At 38.4% G+C, this 19,865-nt stretch overlaps 1 protein-coding gene across 1 annotated transcript in view; it reads left to right on the forward strand.

The window, feature by feature from the left end:
* KIAA0825 overlaps positions 1-19,865 on the forward strand; it is a gene marked incomplete at its 3' end in the record, with an annotated part of 180,580 nt that overhangs the window by 115,878 nt on the left and 44,837 nt on the right. The window contains exons 11-13 of the mRNA XM_080924848.1: positions 1,035-1,225; positions 4,287-4,469; positions 14,674-14,784. Of these exons, the coding sequence (XP_080780974.1) occupies positions 1,035-1,225; positions 4,287-4,469; positions 14,674-14,784 (485 nt within the window). The remainder of the gene's footprint in view (positions 1-1,034; positions 1,226-4,286; positions 4,470-14,673; positions 14,785-19,865) is intronic.

The raw sequence follows: 19,865 nt of genomic DNA on the forward strand, positions 1-19,865 counted from the left end.
TTGAAGGAGAGACCCATCTCACCAGGCAGGAGCAGGTATTTCGTAGATCACATGTATCTGAAAACTCTGCTAGTGAACACAGCAGACTACAAAAGTGGAATATTTAGGTGTGAAATGGGAAATTTTAGTGCCTTATGTTTTGATATGTTAACATAATCCAAGTGAATTTGAAGAACCGATTCTGTTCTTCCTATTTCAGATAATCTTTTGGTCCAGTTTGAAGAGATGAGGTCGGCCAGTTATCACCGTTCCCCAAGAGCATGTTACTAATTAGTGCTTGCTGTGAATCCCTACCTTCCCTTACGGCCTGCTCCTTTTGGCCTGGCCACTGTTGGTTTCCTTATGAAGTCAGACAAAAGCTAGCATGTGGATAAGGTGTCTGAGGAATGGGAGAAATGAAAGTTTTACAGCTTAAAGTGTGTAAAAATGTTAATGATGACAATATGGGCCTACACTTTACAAAATGGAAAATTAGATGACTGTTTATCTATTGCTAGTATAATAATACTGTGTGTGTTAGCACCATCCATGAAACAGCCTGATGCTCTCCTCAGTAGTTAAGGACCACACCTGGTTTCAGGAATATGCCTAAGATTTGACACGTTTGTTTTCAGTCCTCTCGTTCTATGAGAACACAGAATCTGAAAGAACTGTAAAGTTAACTCAATAATACTGTCTCAGAGCAATGTGCCTCCATAAACAATCTGAACAGATTTTTAACTTCAGAGAATCATCAAGACTTGTTAAACGACTACAAAGCTGATACTTAAAAGTAAATTTTAGGAGGACAAGGTAGATGAAGAATGTACCAGGCTGAGTGCTTGTGGTCTGGATATACACTAGAATAACTGATTGAGAATTGAAATAAAACATATGTTCATTTGTCAATAAAATGTCTAAAATCTTTCTAGGTCATCTAGTATGGCAAACTCTCCGATGATTTTCTTTCAGCCTGAACTAATTAGGTTCATAGAAAGAACACTGATGTTTTGGAAGATGTTATTCTGTTGTTTAACGTGTGATGATTTTGCCAGGGGGAAAGATGTTCCTTCGCCATCCAGATGTGGCATTACTTCAGCTGGGCTCTGCGTCACGATCTGTGGACCATACTGCCCCCTCAGCTGGCTCAGGAGATTCTAGCAGAGGTGCTGGAGAAATCCTTGGGTCTACTTGCCTCCAGATATGCTCGGGCCCACCCCAGTCCTAAGAGAACTGCACAGATAAGGTAATGAAACATGCTGCTTCTCAAGGAGACTGTTTTGGAGACCGACAGTAAAGCAGGATATAGTTTTGATGCTTGAGACAAAACCTGTGTGTTTAGTGCATTTGTAGTATCCATTCTTAAATCTGAGCCATTTAGCTAGGAAAGTAGATCTTAGATCTCAATGACATCCCTGCTCCTTCCCCTTACAGTTGCATGTGAGCTCCTCTGTAGGAACTGTTCCCAGGTGTGACTAGGTCAGATATAAACAATAAGGTAAGGGCAAATTAAGGCCCTGTAGCAGAGAAGTCAGCAACTAAGCCACAGCGAAGACATAAGGTTGACTCCTGCTCCTAGGCCACTAAGGCATTTTAGCTTTTTTTTTTTTTTGTTTGTTTGGTTTTTTTTTTTGTTTTGCTTTGCTTTGTCTTTTTGGTTTTTTTGTTTGTTTGTTTGTTTTTGTTTTGTTTTTATTTAGTTGCTATACTTTTGCAACGGAGTGACTGTGTTTTTTAAAACCCACACTTTCCCACCGTTGTGGTGCACATGTTTAATCCCAGCACTTGGGAGACAGAGTCAGATTACTGAGTTTGAGGTCAACCTGGTCTACAAAGCACACCCCAGGATTTAGGCTACACTTGAAACCCTGTCTCGAAAAAAAAAAAAAGAAATGAAAAAAAATTAAACTGTTGAGGTAAAAATAAAAAATGGATCTGTGGCTACCTGTTCCTACGTGGAGTCTCAGGGAACAACACAGGGTCTGCTCACCCCAGGGGTTTCTCTACCACACGGTCCACGAGCCACCCTCTCCTGGCTGTCTCCCAGACAGCCGATCTCACACACTGTCCCCTAGGTGGCAGGTACCACGCCTGGCACACACATTCTGTTCTGCAGGCCGGATCATTCTCACTCCTCGAAGGCTCTACAGAGCCGGATCCGCACACTCCAGCTACCTCTCAGCCATTGCTTTCATACACTGTCCTCTTTAGCCCTGTAGAATCAACATTCTAGAAACGTGTCATTTAGCAATTAGATTGATATGTTAAATTCCCAGTCCACAATACATCTACACAATAAATTCTAAGACTTCTCCCTGCCTACCCTTCCTTCTCATCCAATGATAGGCTGGACCCGCCTTGCTGCATAATGACATCATCCTATAATAAACACATTCTAATTATTGTCCTGGCCTTCCCTTCATTTTCACTTTTGCCCCTCTCTATATTACTGAAAGCCAATTGAAGAAAATGAGAATTTGTAGAAAACGAGAAGCAAAAGGCACTGGGTTTAAAAGACTGAATAAGAGTTTAATTCTAGTGTTTTGGGAGTGAACATAATACAAAGGAGCTCAACAATGACAGTGAGCTACATGGAGGAAGCGTGTGTTATACACGCTCTCTCTAGTGTGGTTAAAGTGTGGGTTCACGCTGAAGTAATTGCTCAGATGTAGTTTAGAAGGACCCCACATACACCAGAGACTTCCTTTTGTCTTTATTCTTGGCAGAAGGACTCCTTTCCTAAAATCATGTTCTTGTAAAGCACACTGATTTGAGGGCATTAGGGCTCTGCCAGTGTTTCATAAATGTGGTACCTTGCACAGGCTGTTTTGAATTACTTATTGATCAAACTGTTTAGAAATAAAATGGAACTCAAAAAATAATGGAACTTTGAAGAATAGATATAAAATTCCTTTTTAGAAAAAAGGATACTTTCTCTTTCTAATGAACCATAAATCATGTTTGGCTGTTATATGGGCATTATATTTGTAATATCAAATTTTAATCTACTGTTAGATCATGAAATAAGTAATATTTTAATTAATTAATTAACTAATAGTACTATAGAGATTTTGGCTTATTTCTAAATGATTGTACAAAAGTGTTATGAAAATTTAGAATTATTGCTTCAAGTTTTTCTATGTAAAATATAAGAATATTTATATTTGAAAGGTTAATACAAAAGTATTATTGTAGAAATCAAAATGAGTCTGTGTGTGTATGCGTGTGTGTGTGTGTGTGTGTGTGTGTGTGTATCTTGGATTAGAAACTATAAACAAATGCAAATAAATAAAGCTAAAATTAAAACTTCGTAAGGTTATAATTACCATCAGTTACTATATTCTACCAGTCTCCATATAACATATATATGACTTATGCATATATATAAATATACATATATATTTTATATACTGTATTCATGGATTGAGATATTGGACCTCAATAATATGTACAAATAGTGTGTGTTGATTACAATAAAATGTACTTAAAATTTAAACAAAAAGTAAATGCGCAATAGAAATAAAAAGTTTATGAGTACAATAAATAAATAAATAACTATTCTTTCACAAATAAACATAATTTTAGGAATTTCTGAGTATATAGGCATTTCAATTTGTGCTTCATTTGTCATGCCTTCTTACCGCCCTCTCTCAGAGAGAACGTTACTCGATCTCATGACTTTTTTCTGAAGGTCTATGTGTGGGTGAAATGCATACAATGCACTGCTATCAAATATTGACTTACCATAAGTGTGTGTGTGTGTGTGTGTGTGTGTGTGTGTGTGTGTGTAATAGCACATTGTTCTTATCAACCAGCTCCTATTTTGCTCACAGTAATTTCAAGACCAGCTCTTGAGCTTTAGGAAGAGAATTCTGATAGTACAAAGTAAATACTTTTTATAGAATACTTCTATATATAACAATTATTAGAGAAAAGATCATAAATTTGGGAGGGAACACAGGACAAATTAGACCAGGAGGGAGATGCAGGGATTATTTTCATGCATCATTTGTGTATAAAGTTCTCAAAAAAAAAAAAAAAAAAAAAAAAAAAACCCTCAAAACATTGCTTGAATACCACAGTAGTTCTTGTCATTCTGAAAGTAAGGACATTGTGGGCCATCCATAGGCATTCAGTGGTGGGTTTTGTGCTTCTTGGTTCGGGTCTATCTATGTAGGTACCTCTGGTATCCAGACATTTCTTTCCATTCTTACATAAGCTTATAAGAGACACAGATTAGAATGTATACTGCAAGCAAAACCACTATTTTATTTAACATGATTTTTTTCCCTCTCTCTTTCCTATAGACTAGATGTCACGGCAATCTTAATATGCACTGAGAACATGTTATGGTCAGTTTGTACTTCTGGACAGGAAGTTTTGAATCCTCATAAGTATAACAACCACAAAATTTTAAAAATTCATTCTCATTGCAACAATCTTGTCACAACATTAGCAATTTTGACATCACCATTAACAGAATTATATAAGTAAGTATCAAATGCAATTTGTTTAACTGAGTTAATGTCATACTGCTTATTGAACTCTATATTAAATACCAATTAAGTACTCTGAATTATATTCTTAATAGCATAAATTGGAATATTTTATAAATTAAACATGAACCAACTCACAAAGCTATTTAGTCACTCTGATGTGTTTTGTGTCTGTAGGTCTCATTCAGTTAATATATCTTAAGCTTCATCTTTTTGATTTTCTGTTTTTTGAAACATTCTTGCTGATTTCAAAGATGAAATCTTTCTAGCTCAGCCTCCCTGTGCTGGGATGATGAGCTTGCACAGTTGTGCCGGGCAGTACCTTTCTTTCACCTTCTGAGTGCAGTCTGTCAGGCATGTGTGAATGTGTGTGTGCATGTGTGTGTGTGTGTGTGCGCAAACACTCCTGTGTATGCAGTCTATCAGGCACTCGTGAGCTTATTGTGTGCAGGGTTGTACACAGATGAGTGCTGGTGCCTATGAGTCCAGAAGTTGTCAGATCCCCTGCAACAGGGCCTCAGTAGCTTCCATTTTTATTTTATATATTATATATTTATACTTATATATAAATATTATAGGTATAAATATTATATTTTATATATTATAATTGGTTCCTATTTTAATACATATAATTTTAAAACTCTAAATATGCTCAAATCTGAAAGGTGATTTAATAGCCTCATATTTTCAGTAAATCTGGCATAGATTGTAATATTAGGTTTCAATGTCTTAAATCATAATGGCAAGTAGAAGTAGATAGCTAATTGTATTGGAAAATAAAATATTTTTCTTACAAATAAAAGTTAGTAAAAATAAAAATTTCAATCTACTTTTAATTTCAAGTTAGCTTGATTTTATTCATAAACTTTGGATTAGACCTTATGAGCAGACTTTAATGAACAAACTTCTAGAGTGTATACAACCAAAAAAATCACATTAAAATAATTCTTTATTTATTTTATGTATGCAAGTACACTATTGCTCTCTTAAGACACACAAGAAGAGGGCATCAGATCTTAATTAGATGGTTGTGAGCCACCATGTGGTTTCTGGGAATTGAACTCAGGACTTCTGGAAGAGCAGTCAGTGCTCTTAACTACTGAGCCATCTCTCCAGCCCAAAATCACATTTTTTAAGCATGATTTTTTTCCTATCAAAAAAAAAAAAAAACCTGTCCAATGTTTATTTTTATATTAAAAGATTATATCATTATATATTCTTATGTTCTTGAATAGTAAAAAGTTCACATAATGTTTTTTTATTTAGGTTAAAAATTGGCCATAATGTTCCTTTGATTAAACTGGGGTACACATTTTTATTCTGAATATCTTCTCAGACTTATATGATCTACAGTCTAAGAATAATTAACAACTTTGTTTCAGTTTCCCTACTTGAGCTTGAAGTAGCCATTGCTAAAACATTCTTTCTTCTTGGAAAGAAAAAAAAAAAAAAAAAAAAAGCCAAGAACTTGTTTTAGAAGCTGAGAACTCCTTCAGGGAGCAGAAGACCAGTGAGTAAAGCCACCATACGGTTGAGATTATATATAAATGGCTTATAAGAGAAAAAGCTTAAATTTGAAGCCCCTAATAAATCCGAGTGAAATAAACTGATTTACCATAGATGAGAAAGTCTCTACGCTCTCAGTTCAATGGGTCAGTTCATCTCAAAGAAAACGCCTCGTGAAAACCAGGAACAAAGCTGAAAATTTCATGGATTGGTCATGGTGAAGCAATATTGAATTTCATGGTTTGTCACAGACGAATTGAAAGAATATAGCCCCCAAATGCATTTATAAAACAAATAAATTATAATCACAGATTTCATATTTTAGTTAATAATAATGAAACATACAGTCATTATTTTTAACCTATGGCCCTTTTCTACATTTAAACTAAGTAAGTTCTCAAATCTCTGTGATTTGTGCATTTGTAACCTCACACAGCAGATTTAAATTGCTAATTTCAACAAGGATTATGGAACATATTTTTCTAAACACTGCCTCTTGTTTTTCTTAATTTAAAACATAGGCCTATGTCACTTTAATGGATGAGCAAAAATCTAAATGCATCTTCACGTTTTCTATAGTTCTCAGTGCGAAAATATTCACAACTTTTATCTTTTCACATTGATTAAGTCTGTATTGGTTTACTACAATATAAAGCAGATCTTTGAAATGTATTTTGATTTTTCTGACAAGGGAAATCTTTAAGGCAGTGTCTTCCTTGCCAAGGAGCAAGGCGTGTGTTCTGTAAAACCCTGTTGGCTTGTGAGCTGCTTTACACAGCTGAGAAATGAAGTCGTCAGGTTATGAACATTCTAAAAAGGCTTCATCTCTAGCTCATGGTAAAAATTAATCCGTATGCTTCAAGGACTTGGGGAGAGAAAAGTACCAATAAGCTACTGGAAATATAGAATCTCTCTGACCTGTGCCTGCCTCTGTCTCTTGGCAAGCATGCCGTGCCTTGTAAGAAGGGGACGACTGTCTTTGTTTCAAGTGGTTCTGACAGAGAAGCTGAAAGTGTGTTCATTCTGAGCCTAGTGTAGAATCACTAAATCCCTGGGCAGGAACATAGGGTTTTTAAAATCTTTTCAGGAAGAATAAAACCTAATAGAAAAAATGTGTGTTCATTTCTAGGCTTTTCCTCCCGATTTTTGGTAGAATGTGAAAAACGTACTTTAGATTTGGCCTCCAGGGAAAATGCTCTGCTGAAACAGAAAACACCTACATGAATTTCCAAACTGCTTGTTGGTTTGTTCCTTTGTGGAGGCTGTTATTCATAAGCATAGTCTCTTGCATACACACATTTTTATGTGGCTTTCTACATGAAAGTTCACTTGTAGACTATTTGTTTTAGTCTAACACATTAAAAATTAATTCCCAAAGAAGCTAGAGGTATGACACACAAGTACATATAAGCCTTGAGATCAATTCTCAGTTGCCTCCACTGTCCCACACCAAAAGTATTTATTCTAAGAAGTTAGACAAATGAACTTGAGTTCTCTTAAGAAAAAAACAAAACGCTGTTTCTTTCCTAGCCACCATGATTATGTGCAAGAGTCACAACAGTGAGCTATTAAGTTGTCCTTAAGTAATTTTAGGAACGATTGACAAGTTTTGAATGTTAGGATAAAATACTACTTATCGGAGATATTTTGATATGCCAGATTTTCTAATTGTAAAAAGTTGGCGTAAGTTGGCAGTCCCAACATGTAATAACATAAAGGGATGGCATTTTAGTAGAAGTGTTGTTAACATGCCAGTCAAAGACTAGCATTGTGAGAAACAGGGAAGGATATCCAACGCTAAGCTAAAGGATCGTAGATTCATGTTGGAGTTCATTTGAGATGACTCGTATGGCTTTTGAGTTACTGGATTTCAGAACTCGACCTTCTACGGCAGTTCCCCTAGCTCCACTTACAGCCATGCTAGTGTTAGCTCCTCTTAGATGATGAGCCTAGTCCACATACACTGTCCTATTCACAGTCCCCCATAGTAGGACATATTTCAATGAAAATTTCTTAATATCTGAAGAATGGATCACACAATTTGAAAAACTGGCAATGTTTTTAAAATATCGGGTGCAACACATGCTCATGTGCAATGCTAAGCACATGATCTTATGACCCAGGAATGAAAAGACATGTGTGCACCATAAATAAAAAATGTAAATATAAATTGTACAGGAGTGGGCATATTAACACTTTTCTCAGTAACACAAAGTAGAAACAACCCTCACATCCACAAACAAACAAGAGAAATACTAATCTGCAACAATGAACACAAAAGCATTATGCTGAGTACAAACAGATGAGACACGTGAAGCAGAGAGTGTGTCAGGGATCACTAGTGGTTCAGAGGAAGGTGGGATGAGGGGCTAATGGCTACAAGGGAAAAACCATTCTTGCACATGAAAGAGGGTAGTTGCATGTAAATGTGGTTGCAATTGAGTTATATATCTTAATAGCACTGCTAACATGAATCTAGGTTAGCCTGGCACAATTGCACATGCCTAAGGCTAAGCCAAGAGTACCGCAGATTTTTTGTTGGCCTGTGCTGCGTAGCAAGAGCTTGTCTTAGAAGGAAAAACAGTATTGAACAAGAAATAAAAAATATTTAATATGGGGGGGTGCCTGACAATGCAAATTTATTCCCAAAGACAAGTTTCTTATCCTAGCAAGTTTGTTTATAAGGTAGACCCATTTATATGCCTCCATCTAAACATTACTCGAAGTGTCATGTGTGTTCCTAGGAGACAGGCTGTGTGGCGAACCCTCGTCTAGCTAGCTCTGCTGTCCGTGGGTTTCTGTCTGCCCTCTCTTCTCACCAGATGACCTCTGTTCAACCTGCCCTTGCAGCATGTTTTTCCCACACATATAAATTCACACATAAACCATCTTCCCGTCCTCTAAGCACATGGGCTGACAACTTGTCCTGTTTCTCTACTCTGGACTCACTGGAGACTATGCATTTTGCTAGTCATTTTCTAACTTAAAGTCATCATTTTTTTAATATCAGGGTGCTATTTTTATTTGAAAAATACAAGCAGGTGGTCAGAGCGATAGTGGCAAACACCTTTTACTTTAAGGTCTTACTTTGACACTTAGTTTAAACATCATATGTCCCAGAGAAACATTTTTATTGGTTGGCTGTTTTTTTTTTTTTTTTTTTTTTTTTTTCCAAGATACGATTTCTCTGGATAACCCTGGCTATCCTGGAACGAATTAAGCAGACCAGGTTGACCTCAGACTCTGAAGTCTACTTCCTCTGTCTCCTCCATGCCAGGATGGAAGATGACAGCCACCCCTCTGGCTTGTTTTCCTTTCTCTTGAGGCAAGATCTTGCTAGGTAGCTTAGGCTGGCCTCAAACTTAAAATGACACTTAACAAGAAAGAGTAAAGCAGAGACTTGAATTCCATGTAAATCTCGAAGCGTTGGACCATATGGTGTCTGTTTGTTTGTGGTTGCTTTTGAGTGTAGGGCATCAGAAAGGCCCATGTCTTTAGTGGCCTATGTTATCACATAGTTTCAACTTAATTTCTAGTTCAGTTTCAACCTAATTCTAGTTCCATGATTGTGTTTTCCCCCCTTGGGTATTTTTAATTGAATATGTCTAATGGCCTAGGCACTCGGCTATGCACAGAAGATTGACCTGACACCTTCAACTTCGTAGAGCACCCTCTGTTGAAATGCCTTAATCCCATCCTGGGATCTGTTAACATCATAATCTGAGAACCTCTCTGCTGAGCCTTCAGCCAGATTCCAAGTGGCACAAGCCAAGCATAAATGCAGCTAAGTCTTTTTAGCTTTTGGCTGTTCTCACTTCTGGGGTGCCTTGGATTTATTTTTATCCCAGTTGCATAAGCCCAAGAGCAAGTCTATTTGTTGGGAAAGAAAAAAAAAACTGATAAGAAAGTAACATGCACGAGAATCAAGGAAGCAAAAGAAAATGGATCTTGGCTAGAGTGCCCAGGGTGATGTCCTGGCCTGTGCAAAGGCAGCATGATGGGAAGGAGAAGCAAGGGCCTGGCTCCTCGTGCTGCAAGGTGGACCAAACGTGTTTATTCCCTCAAACTAAGCTCTCTTTACATTCTGATAATCTACAGAGATGTGGAAGAGTAGGAGGAAGGGTTTTAGGAATGGGGAGAGGGAGCGTCAAGAACACCAAAGATGCACCACAGAACCAACTAGCCTGTGTTCATAGGGGCTCCCTGAGTCTGTACAATCGGGGAGCCTGCATGGTCTGACCCAGTCCTCTACTCTGTGTGCGGCTTGGTCTTCTTGTGGGACTCCTAACAGCAGGGTCAGGGTCCGCCTTTGACTCTTTCAAAGAGTTTTTGGAATTCTTTTCTTCCTTCTTCGTGGTCTTGACCAGCCTTAATACAAGGAGAGGTGCCTAGTCTTATTGTATTATGTATATCATGTTTAATTGATATCTGTGAGAGGCCTGACATTTTTTTTTAAAAATTTTTTATTAATTTTTATGTATATGAGTACACTGCAGCAGTCCTCAGACACACCAGAAGAGGGCATCAGATCTCATTGCAGATGGTTGTGAGCCGTCATGTGATTGCTGGGATGTGAACTCAGAACCTCTGCAAGAGCTTTGCTCTTAACCACTGAGCCATCTCTCTGGCCTGACCTTTTCTGAATAGAAATGGAGGAGGGGTGGGTGGGGGTGGAGGAGAGGGGAACCTGTGTTCTGGATGTAATACCTGAGAGAAGAATTAAAGGAATTATGTTTTGGAGAAAATGTGAGTTTACATGTTTTAGGGTTGTATTTTATGCTCTGATATCAATTATCCAGAGTGCCATCAGTTTTATCTATATACTGAAATGTCATTAGAGGTTATCTAATAGAAAATTCATAATCTCATCCCCCCATTGAGCTTCCAGACATATTTTCAGCCACTTATACTCTCCAGAATAATGAAACTAATTTGGGTCTTGCTGTGGAATTAAATGCTCACACAGATCACACCCCCTCTGAGACCATAAACATCTGCCATAACATCCTGTATAGTTAAATAACCTTACTACTGCCAGGCCCAAGAATCTGTGAGATCCTGACAGCAAACAACCAGCCAAATACTGTGTTTTCCTTGGTTTTTAATCTAAAAAAATTTGGCAACAGTTAATTATTCTACTATTATTAGATCCTATGACATTTTTTTCTGTTGTTGATGATAAATTTCAAGAGGGTAATTATTTAGACTATTAGGAATTTCATAGCAGTTTTGAGATGCTTGTGGGCCTTTGTTTTTCAATGTCACCTTGCAGTGTTTCTCTTAAAGGTACCTTGCCTTTTCTGAACACTTTTTGACACTGAAACACTGTATACTTGATAAGCATAAGCTCACAAATTCCACATTGTAATATCCCTGTTCTACAAATTGTAAAATGAAGGTTTAAAAAGTTGCCAAAATGAATCAATTACGCCTACACAGGATCCAAACTGTGGTCCATTTCTCCTATATATAACAATTAATGCTTCCAAATAGCCTTCAGCTACCCTCTCCTAGGTCATGCCTGATTCCTCTTCAGCCCTTTATCCTGCTCTGCCACATCCTTTTTTTAAAATAAACCTTAACTGCATTTTTTTATCTCCTTAGACAGCATCTTCTTCCTCACTCATTGCTGCACACGTGACCCACAACTAGATCATCACCTAGACTTTCTGTACATGCTGACAACTACTGAGTAACTCCTTCAATTGTTCTTAACTTTTGTCGACTCTTTGCCCTTTCCTCATTTTATGTTTTCTTAGCAGCCTGGTACTTCTCTGAGAAAACGTAGGCCACTATGCATTTCTTTTTCCCTCTCCTTTTTTCTTCTGATCCAGGAAACTTCCCAGGGTTTGGGTTTTTATGCATCTACTCCACCATTAGACTACATCCCTAGTCCACATACATTCTTATTTAATAGTAGTAGTAGTAGTAGTAGTAGTAGTAGTAGTAGTAGTAGTAGCAGTAGCAGTAGCAATAGTATTCTCTCAAATATTACATCCTGGCTGTAGTTTCACTTCCCTCCTAGTCTTTCCCCCCACCTCCCCTTTCTCCTGGACCTATCCCCCATCACCTCCCCTCAGAAAAGAGCATGTCTTCCGAGGACATCAACCAAACATGTCATAACAGCTACAATAAGGCCGCCTACATGTTCTCAGATCGAGGCTGGACAAGGCAATCCAGTAGGTGGAAAGGGATCCCAAAGGCAGGTAGACGAGTGTCACAGACACTGCTCCCACTCTTCGGAGTCCCACAAGAACACCAAGATACACAGCCATAAAATATATGTAGAGTACATAGGTGAGATCCACACGGGCCCCTGATCTCTGTGAACCCACTTGAATCCTAATAGGTTGATTCTGTTGGCCATGTTCTTGTGGTGTCTTTGACCACCCCTCTGGCTCCTCCAGTCTTCCCTCCCTCTCCTCCACAGAACTCCCTGACCTCCGCCTAGTGTCTGGCAGTGGGACTCTGCATCTACTCCCATCAGCTGTTGGATGGGGTCCCTGCACATCCTGCAGGCAAGACAAACTATAAGTGGGAGGTTCTCCACATCCTGCTTAATAAACATTTTCATCCCAGTTCCCCCCTACATCCCGTGATACGCTTTTGATCACTGTGTCTCTTTTCTCAGCTAAAGAACATCTTTTCAGCTATTCTGATAAATTTTATCTACCACACTGTGGCGTTGGTTTTTCAAGTATAACTTCTACCTGATCCCCAGGGCCCCTGACTTTCCCCCATATTAGAAGCCCCTTTTCTCCACTGTTGTGTTTCATTCAGATCCATTTAGTGTGTGACCTGCGGTGGCTCAATCGCTGCAGTTTTATTTCTCCCTCCATCCAACTAAACAAACAAGGACAACGGCGTTTGTATGCACGCCATGACTAACTCCCGTAGTCTCCTCTGTTTACCTCCTCTGCAGCTGTGGACGTTGTGAGCCGTGGTCTTACCCAGCCTCCCTAACATCATTTCCTCCTGGCTCTTTGCCTTTTCTCTGATTATCTTTTTTCTGTGGTTTTGTTTTGTTACTTCTTTTTCTCATGTCACACTTTAAATGCTGGTCCAAAGATCTGTCCTCCACTATCTTTTCATCTCTTGCTCCTTCAGTGGGGTGAATTCCTCCACTCATGTGTGATGGGTTCCACATGGGGAATCTTCAAATCGGACTTCTTTTGTATATGCTGGAGCAGGACACTCAAGTTCCTACTCTATGCCTCTCTTTAGATGTATTTCAAATGCCCACGGCCCTCTGGACTAAACTTAGGTGAGATTTCTGTGAGTTTCTTTAGGCTACCACATTACACTGACCTTTCTCTCCTATTGGCACCCTCATGCCATGTTAAACCCCTTGTCATTAAAGACTGCCTGTTGCTCTTTCTATGAAATTAGGGATTATTACACTTGTCTGCTAGTTTAGGCTCTTCTCACTGATCTAGTATCATATCAGTGCAGTTATCCGTGATCCTTCCCAATCTACACTCCTTACTGCTACTGAACTCTATGCTATAAGACACGAAACTCCAATATTCCGTGAGCTCCATCTAATGTTTGGCTATGGGTCTCAAGGATTCTTGTGGAAGAGTTTGGAGAAAGATTGAGGGATGTGGAAGGAATATGAACTCCACCTGGCTCCTTGCTGGGCTCCCCAGAGACCCAAAATACCAATCAAAGAGCAAGCACAGGCTGGACCTATGCCCCCTACAGATATGTAGAAGATGTGCAGGTCAGTCAGTTCCCCCACAACCAGGGCAGTCCCTAAACCTGTTGCCTGCCTGTGGGTCCCATAACTGAGCTGCCTTGTCTGGCCCACTGGGGAGAGATGCACCTAGTCCTGCAGTGACTTGTGCCAGGGTAGTGTGATACCTAGAGGTATCCTGCCACTTCTCAGAGGAGAAGGGGAGGGGGTAGGGGAGGAACTGTATGAGGGGAGACCAGCAGGAGTGGGGAGCTTTAAATTCTTTAAGGATTCCTCATTGCTGGTACAAAGGGGAGACTCCTTAGAAAAGCACACCCTGGTACTAAGCTAACCTCTGTCTGCCTTTTCTTTCCCTCTGTGGATTGCATTGAGCAAGTATATGTAACTGACTTTGACAACTATTTGGGGCATTTTTCTCTGATCTAAATCTAGTGAAACTAAAGCAAAATGGTTTTAAGGAGATGATGATACAGTTAATATCAAAAAAAAAAAAAAAAAAAAAAAAAAAAGAATCTCCAAGCAGATTTATTCAAAGATAATCCATTTCTGCAAGACGAGGGAAGAGAAAAGTCAAATTTAGGAAATATGAAAAGATGAAATGCAAGACAAAAGCGTGAGGTGATAGGAACAGCTTTTTTTTTTCCACAGCAAAGTTGTGTCCTTTTTTGTTTTTTAATCAGGTTCTACCTTTCCTAATGTGAATTTCTAAAATTAAATAATAATGACATAACTATACCTTCCTCTACATATCTATGCCTTGGTCTACAATGGTTCATTATGATCATAATTCTTGGTGTGTGTGTGTGTGTGTGTGTGTGTGTGTGTGTGTGTGTGTTTCTGTTGTTTTGGTGGATGAGTTGTCCTCAACAAAATGATACAACTTTATATAAAAATGAATTGGCTTGTGAAAACTGAGTTAGTTTCCAAAATTATTTTACTGTTCTTCATAGTTAATGTTTCCTGTATATTCCAAAACAATTATTTTTGTTTCCCCAGGACTTTTCAGCATGGCATGGATGAGTCAGCTTCAAATTCCTTAACTCCACTGTCTAATCAGCCATTGCACTGGATTTCGTGTGTGTCACAGCTCTTCCCTTCTCTCCTCAGGTGGGAACTTCCAAATTCCACACTCTCATTTTGTGACTCTTCTACACATTGTTCACATTTGCTTCATGGGTGTGATGGAGTCTTACAAAAGGAACTTGACAGTAACTGAGGAAATTGATAATCCCACAATTTTAAGCCCCCCCCATCAAAGCCACATTACTCATGATTGTTCTTCTAACTCATATTATGTAATAGAAAAGGTGGGTTTTGAGAACATCACTCTATTGACTCTAATTACCTAGCTATTTAAAAATTCATTCTTGATCTATGATTGGGGACTTGACAGTTGTGCAGCTAATTATGTGATATAGACAGCAAAACTATATTGTCAATTTAGCCTAACTCAAGTCTTGGCGAGAACTTGAGAGGAGTAACTTTTATAATTATGAACAAGATCTTTTATCTTTATTATTTAATTAACAACACTTAAAAGCCAGAAAAAGCATTCACAGTGTAAAATGTACTTTCAGAAAAAGTCTGATGACATTTTGTGGCATTATGTAGCATGACAGTTTGATTCTTTGAAGAATATATCATTGGACAAATGCCTCTCCTTTGTATCTAAGAATCAAATATCATGAATACCTAAAGGAGTCTTGATGGATGTTGCGAAATACACCATTAGCCATTACAGATTGGCTAGGGTGGGGTCCTGTGTCTGCCTGTCCCCTCAGTGCTATAACCTGTGCAGGTTCAGTGCATGCTGTCACCGTCATCCTGAGTTCATAGTGCATATTTTCAGCTTGCTTGCTCTCTCCTGTCTGGGCGTTTTCTCTGTGGGTGAGGCTTCATAATATTTTCACTTTCATCTCTGCTTAGTTCAGCTCAACTAGGGAAGTTATCACAGAAATGACTTTACCTTTCAGATAGTTAATGTTTATACTTAGTGTCTTTTTTTTCCCTATACCAATTGTAAATGAAAAAAGAAGTTTTTTTCCTTTGGCTTCTGTCATTAAACACTCTGACATAACGGTTTGGCTCTGGGATCCCATGTTCATCCTCAGTATAAGATGGTGTCTGGTGCCAGATCTCTGGGGCCATGTTAGTAGCCTGTGCTGAAACCTTAAAAAATGTCTTTGGAAATCCACTTCAGAAGCTCACTGTTAGGAATCAAGTGGAGATGCTAATGAAGTTTTATATGTAAGATATTTATTAAAGCATTGTTTACAAGAGAAAATAGAAAATTAATGTTCTATACTGCTACTGGAAAAAAAATCGCTTACAGGATAGATATAACAATAGATTAGCAAGGAATCAATAAAAAGATTGATTTTTAAGGATATATGACAACTATAAATCATTGAGAATTATAACTAATTGAATTTTTCAAGTCAGTCCGATTTAAAGCAATATGCGTAGCCTACATGGTGCCAAGTGCCTCACGCCTATCACCTCTTAGCCTCAGTGAGTCTTGGTTGGGTACATAAGCACTTTGTAGAGAGAAAGGTGCTGTCTGAATCAGGTAGCAGTTTCTTAAGAAAAAGAAGCTGGAGAGCAGGTCTACAAGCCAGTCAGTCCTATTCCACTTGAGTTAGTCTTGGCAAAAGTGCCTTCGCCTTTCAAGGGAAAATCGTTCAGAGTGGATGTCCATGTGTGTGCCTGAAGAATTCTCCACAACAGTCTTTCTGTTAGTCACTGGTAAAATGTCCTTTTGATTTCTCCTCTCTGCTTGGTCCCCTCCCATACTGGTTTACAGTGTTAACCTACTAAGGAGATTTAAGGTAATTGATAGGTGCCCTGAACTCCCTGGATAGGGCAAGTCTTGTTTCCCAGTAAGCAACCATTACTAGGAGGTTGGACACAACAAAGAAGCACTGGTCTGTACAATTCCATCACACACAAACCACTACAGAAAAAAATGCCATCAGATATCAGAGGGTTTAGGCCAAGGTGGCATTTAAGTTTTTATCTCCTGTGGGATTTTTACACATGATTTTGTTTATATCTGTGTCTTCAAAATTTCTTATGAGTACAATTTTACTTCTTTAAGATAAAAATAAATCAAGAAGGCAAGAAGCAGGGGAGTTGGGGGAGAAAAAGAAAGCAAGAAGCAAATCCGTTTTCTCTGATTATTCTTTGTTCTAATGGGTGGATTTACAAACTCTGTACAGATTATTGTACCTCTATAGCTCTGGCTGAGTGCTAGTGCTTTCCCCAGCATTTTATGTCCAGCTGTCCACATTTCTTGAGTTATCTACTGTGATAGTGGCTTGTCCTTTCTCCCCCTTACTTAGATCAACATATACAAGCATCAATCATAAATACTAAAAGACAGAACTTTTTGAGTTCTTTATTTTGCCTATTCTTAGTCTTTAGTCTTGTCTGGTCTTATCATGGCAAGTAAGCATTGTCTCAAAATTCTTCTCAAAGCCAGCCTTCTTCTGCAAATCGTTGTAATGAACTTTGTTCATTTTACTATTATTGAACATGTGTAGAGCAGGTTTTATTATGTGTCTTTTGTTTTAAGGTAGCTTGTTTTGCACCCCTTGGGCCCTGTTTGCCAAGCACCTGTCATTTTTCTCTCCTCAAGTTAGCTCACTGTCGTTATGCATGATTAAGGCTTGGCAATTGTTAACTTGTATTTGTTGATCATTCTCTAATTTAGACCTTTTTTTCCCTGTGGTTCATTCTTGTGGAACACCTTTGGTCTGAATTTCCATGCAGAGTATGATATGGCCACCCTTTCCCTGTCTCCCACTGGAGGAGTGACATTCTGACTACTGTCCTCTGCTGGGGCCATATGATGTACTGAGAAGGGTTTGGTGCTTATGCCTTTCAGCCCAGTGTGTTCAGAATAGAGATATAATCTGGGCATCAAAAAATGATTTCAAAAGAAATCACTATTGATTTATATTTGCCATGCGCGGCAATGGTGGGGGAGGGGGTCCTCAGCCAGCAATGTGTGGCCTCAAAAGTTGCTTCCTTTCAATCCTCTTTCCACACTTAGGCAAGCCTTCTCTACTTCTCCTTTACTCCAGATTCTTCCTGAGAACACTGTTCTGCAACAGAAATGTTCTAGAACATGTATGAGTTAGATGATCATACAAGAAAGTTTATTTAAATAAAGGAGAAAACTTAGGAAAGAGGTCACTGAAATTTTATGAATTTCTATAGTAATTTTATGAAATTGCATAGTAGTTTAATTTTGCTTTTATTTATTTGCTTGTTTCTTTATTATTGGAGGGGAAGGGACAGGTCACAACTTACTTGTGAAAGTCAGACAACTTGTAGAGTCTGTTTTCTCCCTCCTCCTCTCCATGGGATTCTGGGAATTAAACACGCCATCAGTCTTGGGGGCAAGTACTGTTCCTTGCTGAGCCAGTCAAACATCTTACTGAATATGACATCTATTTATCTTGTACCTATACATTATTTCAGAAAAGACTTGAATCAGCTTTCAGAAATATTAAAGATGCCTGATTAAATGTAGGCTAGACATTAGAAAAAAGCAATAAAACCAAGAAATTCTAAAAAGAGTAAAAATGCAGAACGTTATATAGAAAATAAACTTGTGTATAACATTACTGTGAGGGCTGTAATAAGTAAGTGAATATTATGCTCTCCTAGCATCTGGCAATACAGTTGTGAAGACCTACTTTTAGGAAAATTACTGTATTTCCAAAGCATTAAGTAAAATAAATTATGTTTAAGGTCCCTACCACTGGCATGAGCCAACACTGTGACTTAGAAAGAATACCAGTGTCATGGTAGACTGGACCAAATCAACTGATGACATGGATACAGTGATTTCATATAAACATTCAAAAAAGGACACTGTCTTCGTAATTGAAGCAGTTGGAGATCTCTAGAGGGACAGACCTGATAGAATGAATCAATATGTACTAAAAGGACTTATTATGGGTTTTATATAGACTATAGTCTGGCTGGTCTATTACTGCCTCCCAACAGACAGGCCAAGCATCTAATAGTTGTTTATTCAAAGAGGATTGGCTTCTCAGCTGATCTTCAGTCTCTGTTGGACTACAGATGAAGTAGGTTGTAAGGCCAGTGAAGGAGTGTCTCAGCAGCAGGAGAGATGAACTTGCCAGTGAGAGTGAAAGAAAGCAGGCAAAGAACAAAAGCTTCCTTCTTTTGTGCCATTTCATGTAAACTGCCATGAGAAGATATGACCCCGGTTTAGGATGGGGCTTTCCTTCTTAAATGATGCAATGAAGAGCAGTTCCTTACAAATGTACCAAGAGGCTTGGGTTTTAGTTGATTCCAGATATGGTCAAGTTGACAACCAAGATTAGCCATCATATTAATTTGTACTGTTTTCTTCTAATACTTTTTTATGCTTCCTAAACTTGAATCCTTATTAAACTATTTGAAAACTTGCAAGTAACTTTCAAATCTTCCTTTGCTAAGTAGGTCACAAGTACACTCTGAACATGAGTGGCACAGTCAGCGTGAATAAACATGGTGGTCATTTCTACTGTTCATTGTCTTCTCTGAGGACTCAATACTCTGATACCAAGCTTGGGGGGCGGGCAGCCCTGGCATGGGAGGGGGTTCTTCTTGAGGCGGTGAAGGGGGGAGAGCATCAGTGGATGTAAGACTTTGTCTTATAAGATAATTAGAGTGGCTGTATAATAAAACGTTTACTTACCTAAGTCTAAGTTACTATACTACTGTAGCTGACCTGTCTTCTGTGTTCTTCTAAGGCCAAAAACTAAACTGTCTGGCACTTAGTATCTTTTCCTGAAAATAGCAAAGGATTAAGTAAATAGCCTTTATATTATCTCAGCTGGTATTACTGGGCCCTAACTTTCAGTCTGCTAGTCAGAAGTGTCAGGAAGAAAAAGGGACACTTAGAAAAGTGATTATAATGTTTATTACTAAGTTATAAAAAGTTTCCTATGAAAGCTATCTAAAGAAGAAGAAGAAAGATTCTATGGGGGGGGGGGTGGAAATTCTTCTAAGTAGTGAAAGGGAAAAATTTTCTTCTCTAAGTGGAAAAGGCAAAACATTCTAGAAGGGAAAAATTCTAGTCTACTCTCTTTATTCTTAGTACTTATACATCGTTCAGAATACATGGTCACATGTTACAAAGTTCATCACAAGTTCACACAAAAAATTAA

Source organism: Micromys minutus (genome assembly GCF_963924665.1).
Source record: "Micromys minutus genome assembly, chromosome: 11".
Classification (NCBI taxonomy): Eukaryota; Metazoa; Chordata; class Mammalia; order Rodentia; family Muridae; genus Micromys; species Micromys minutus.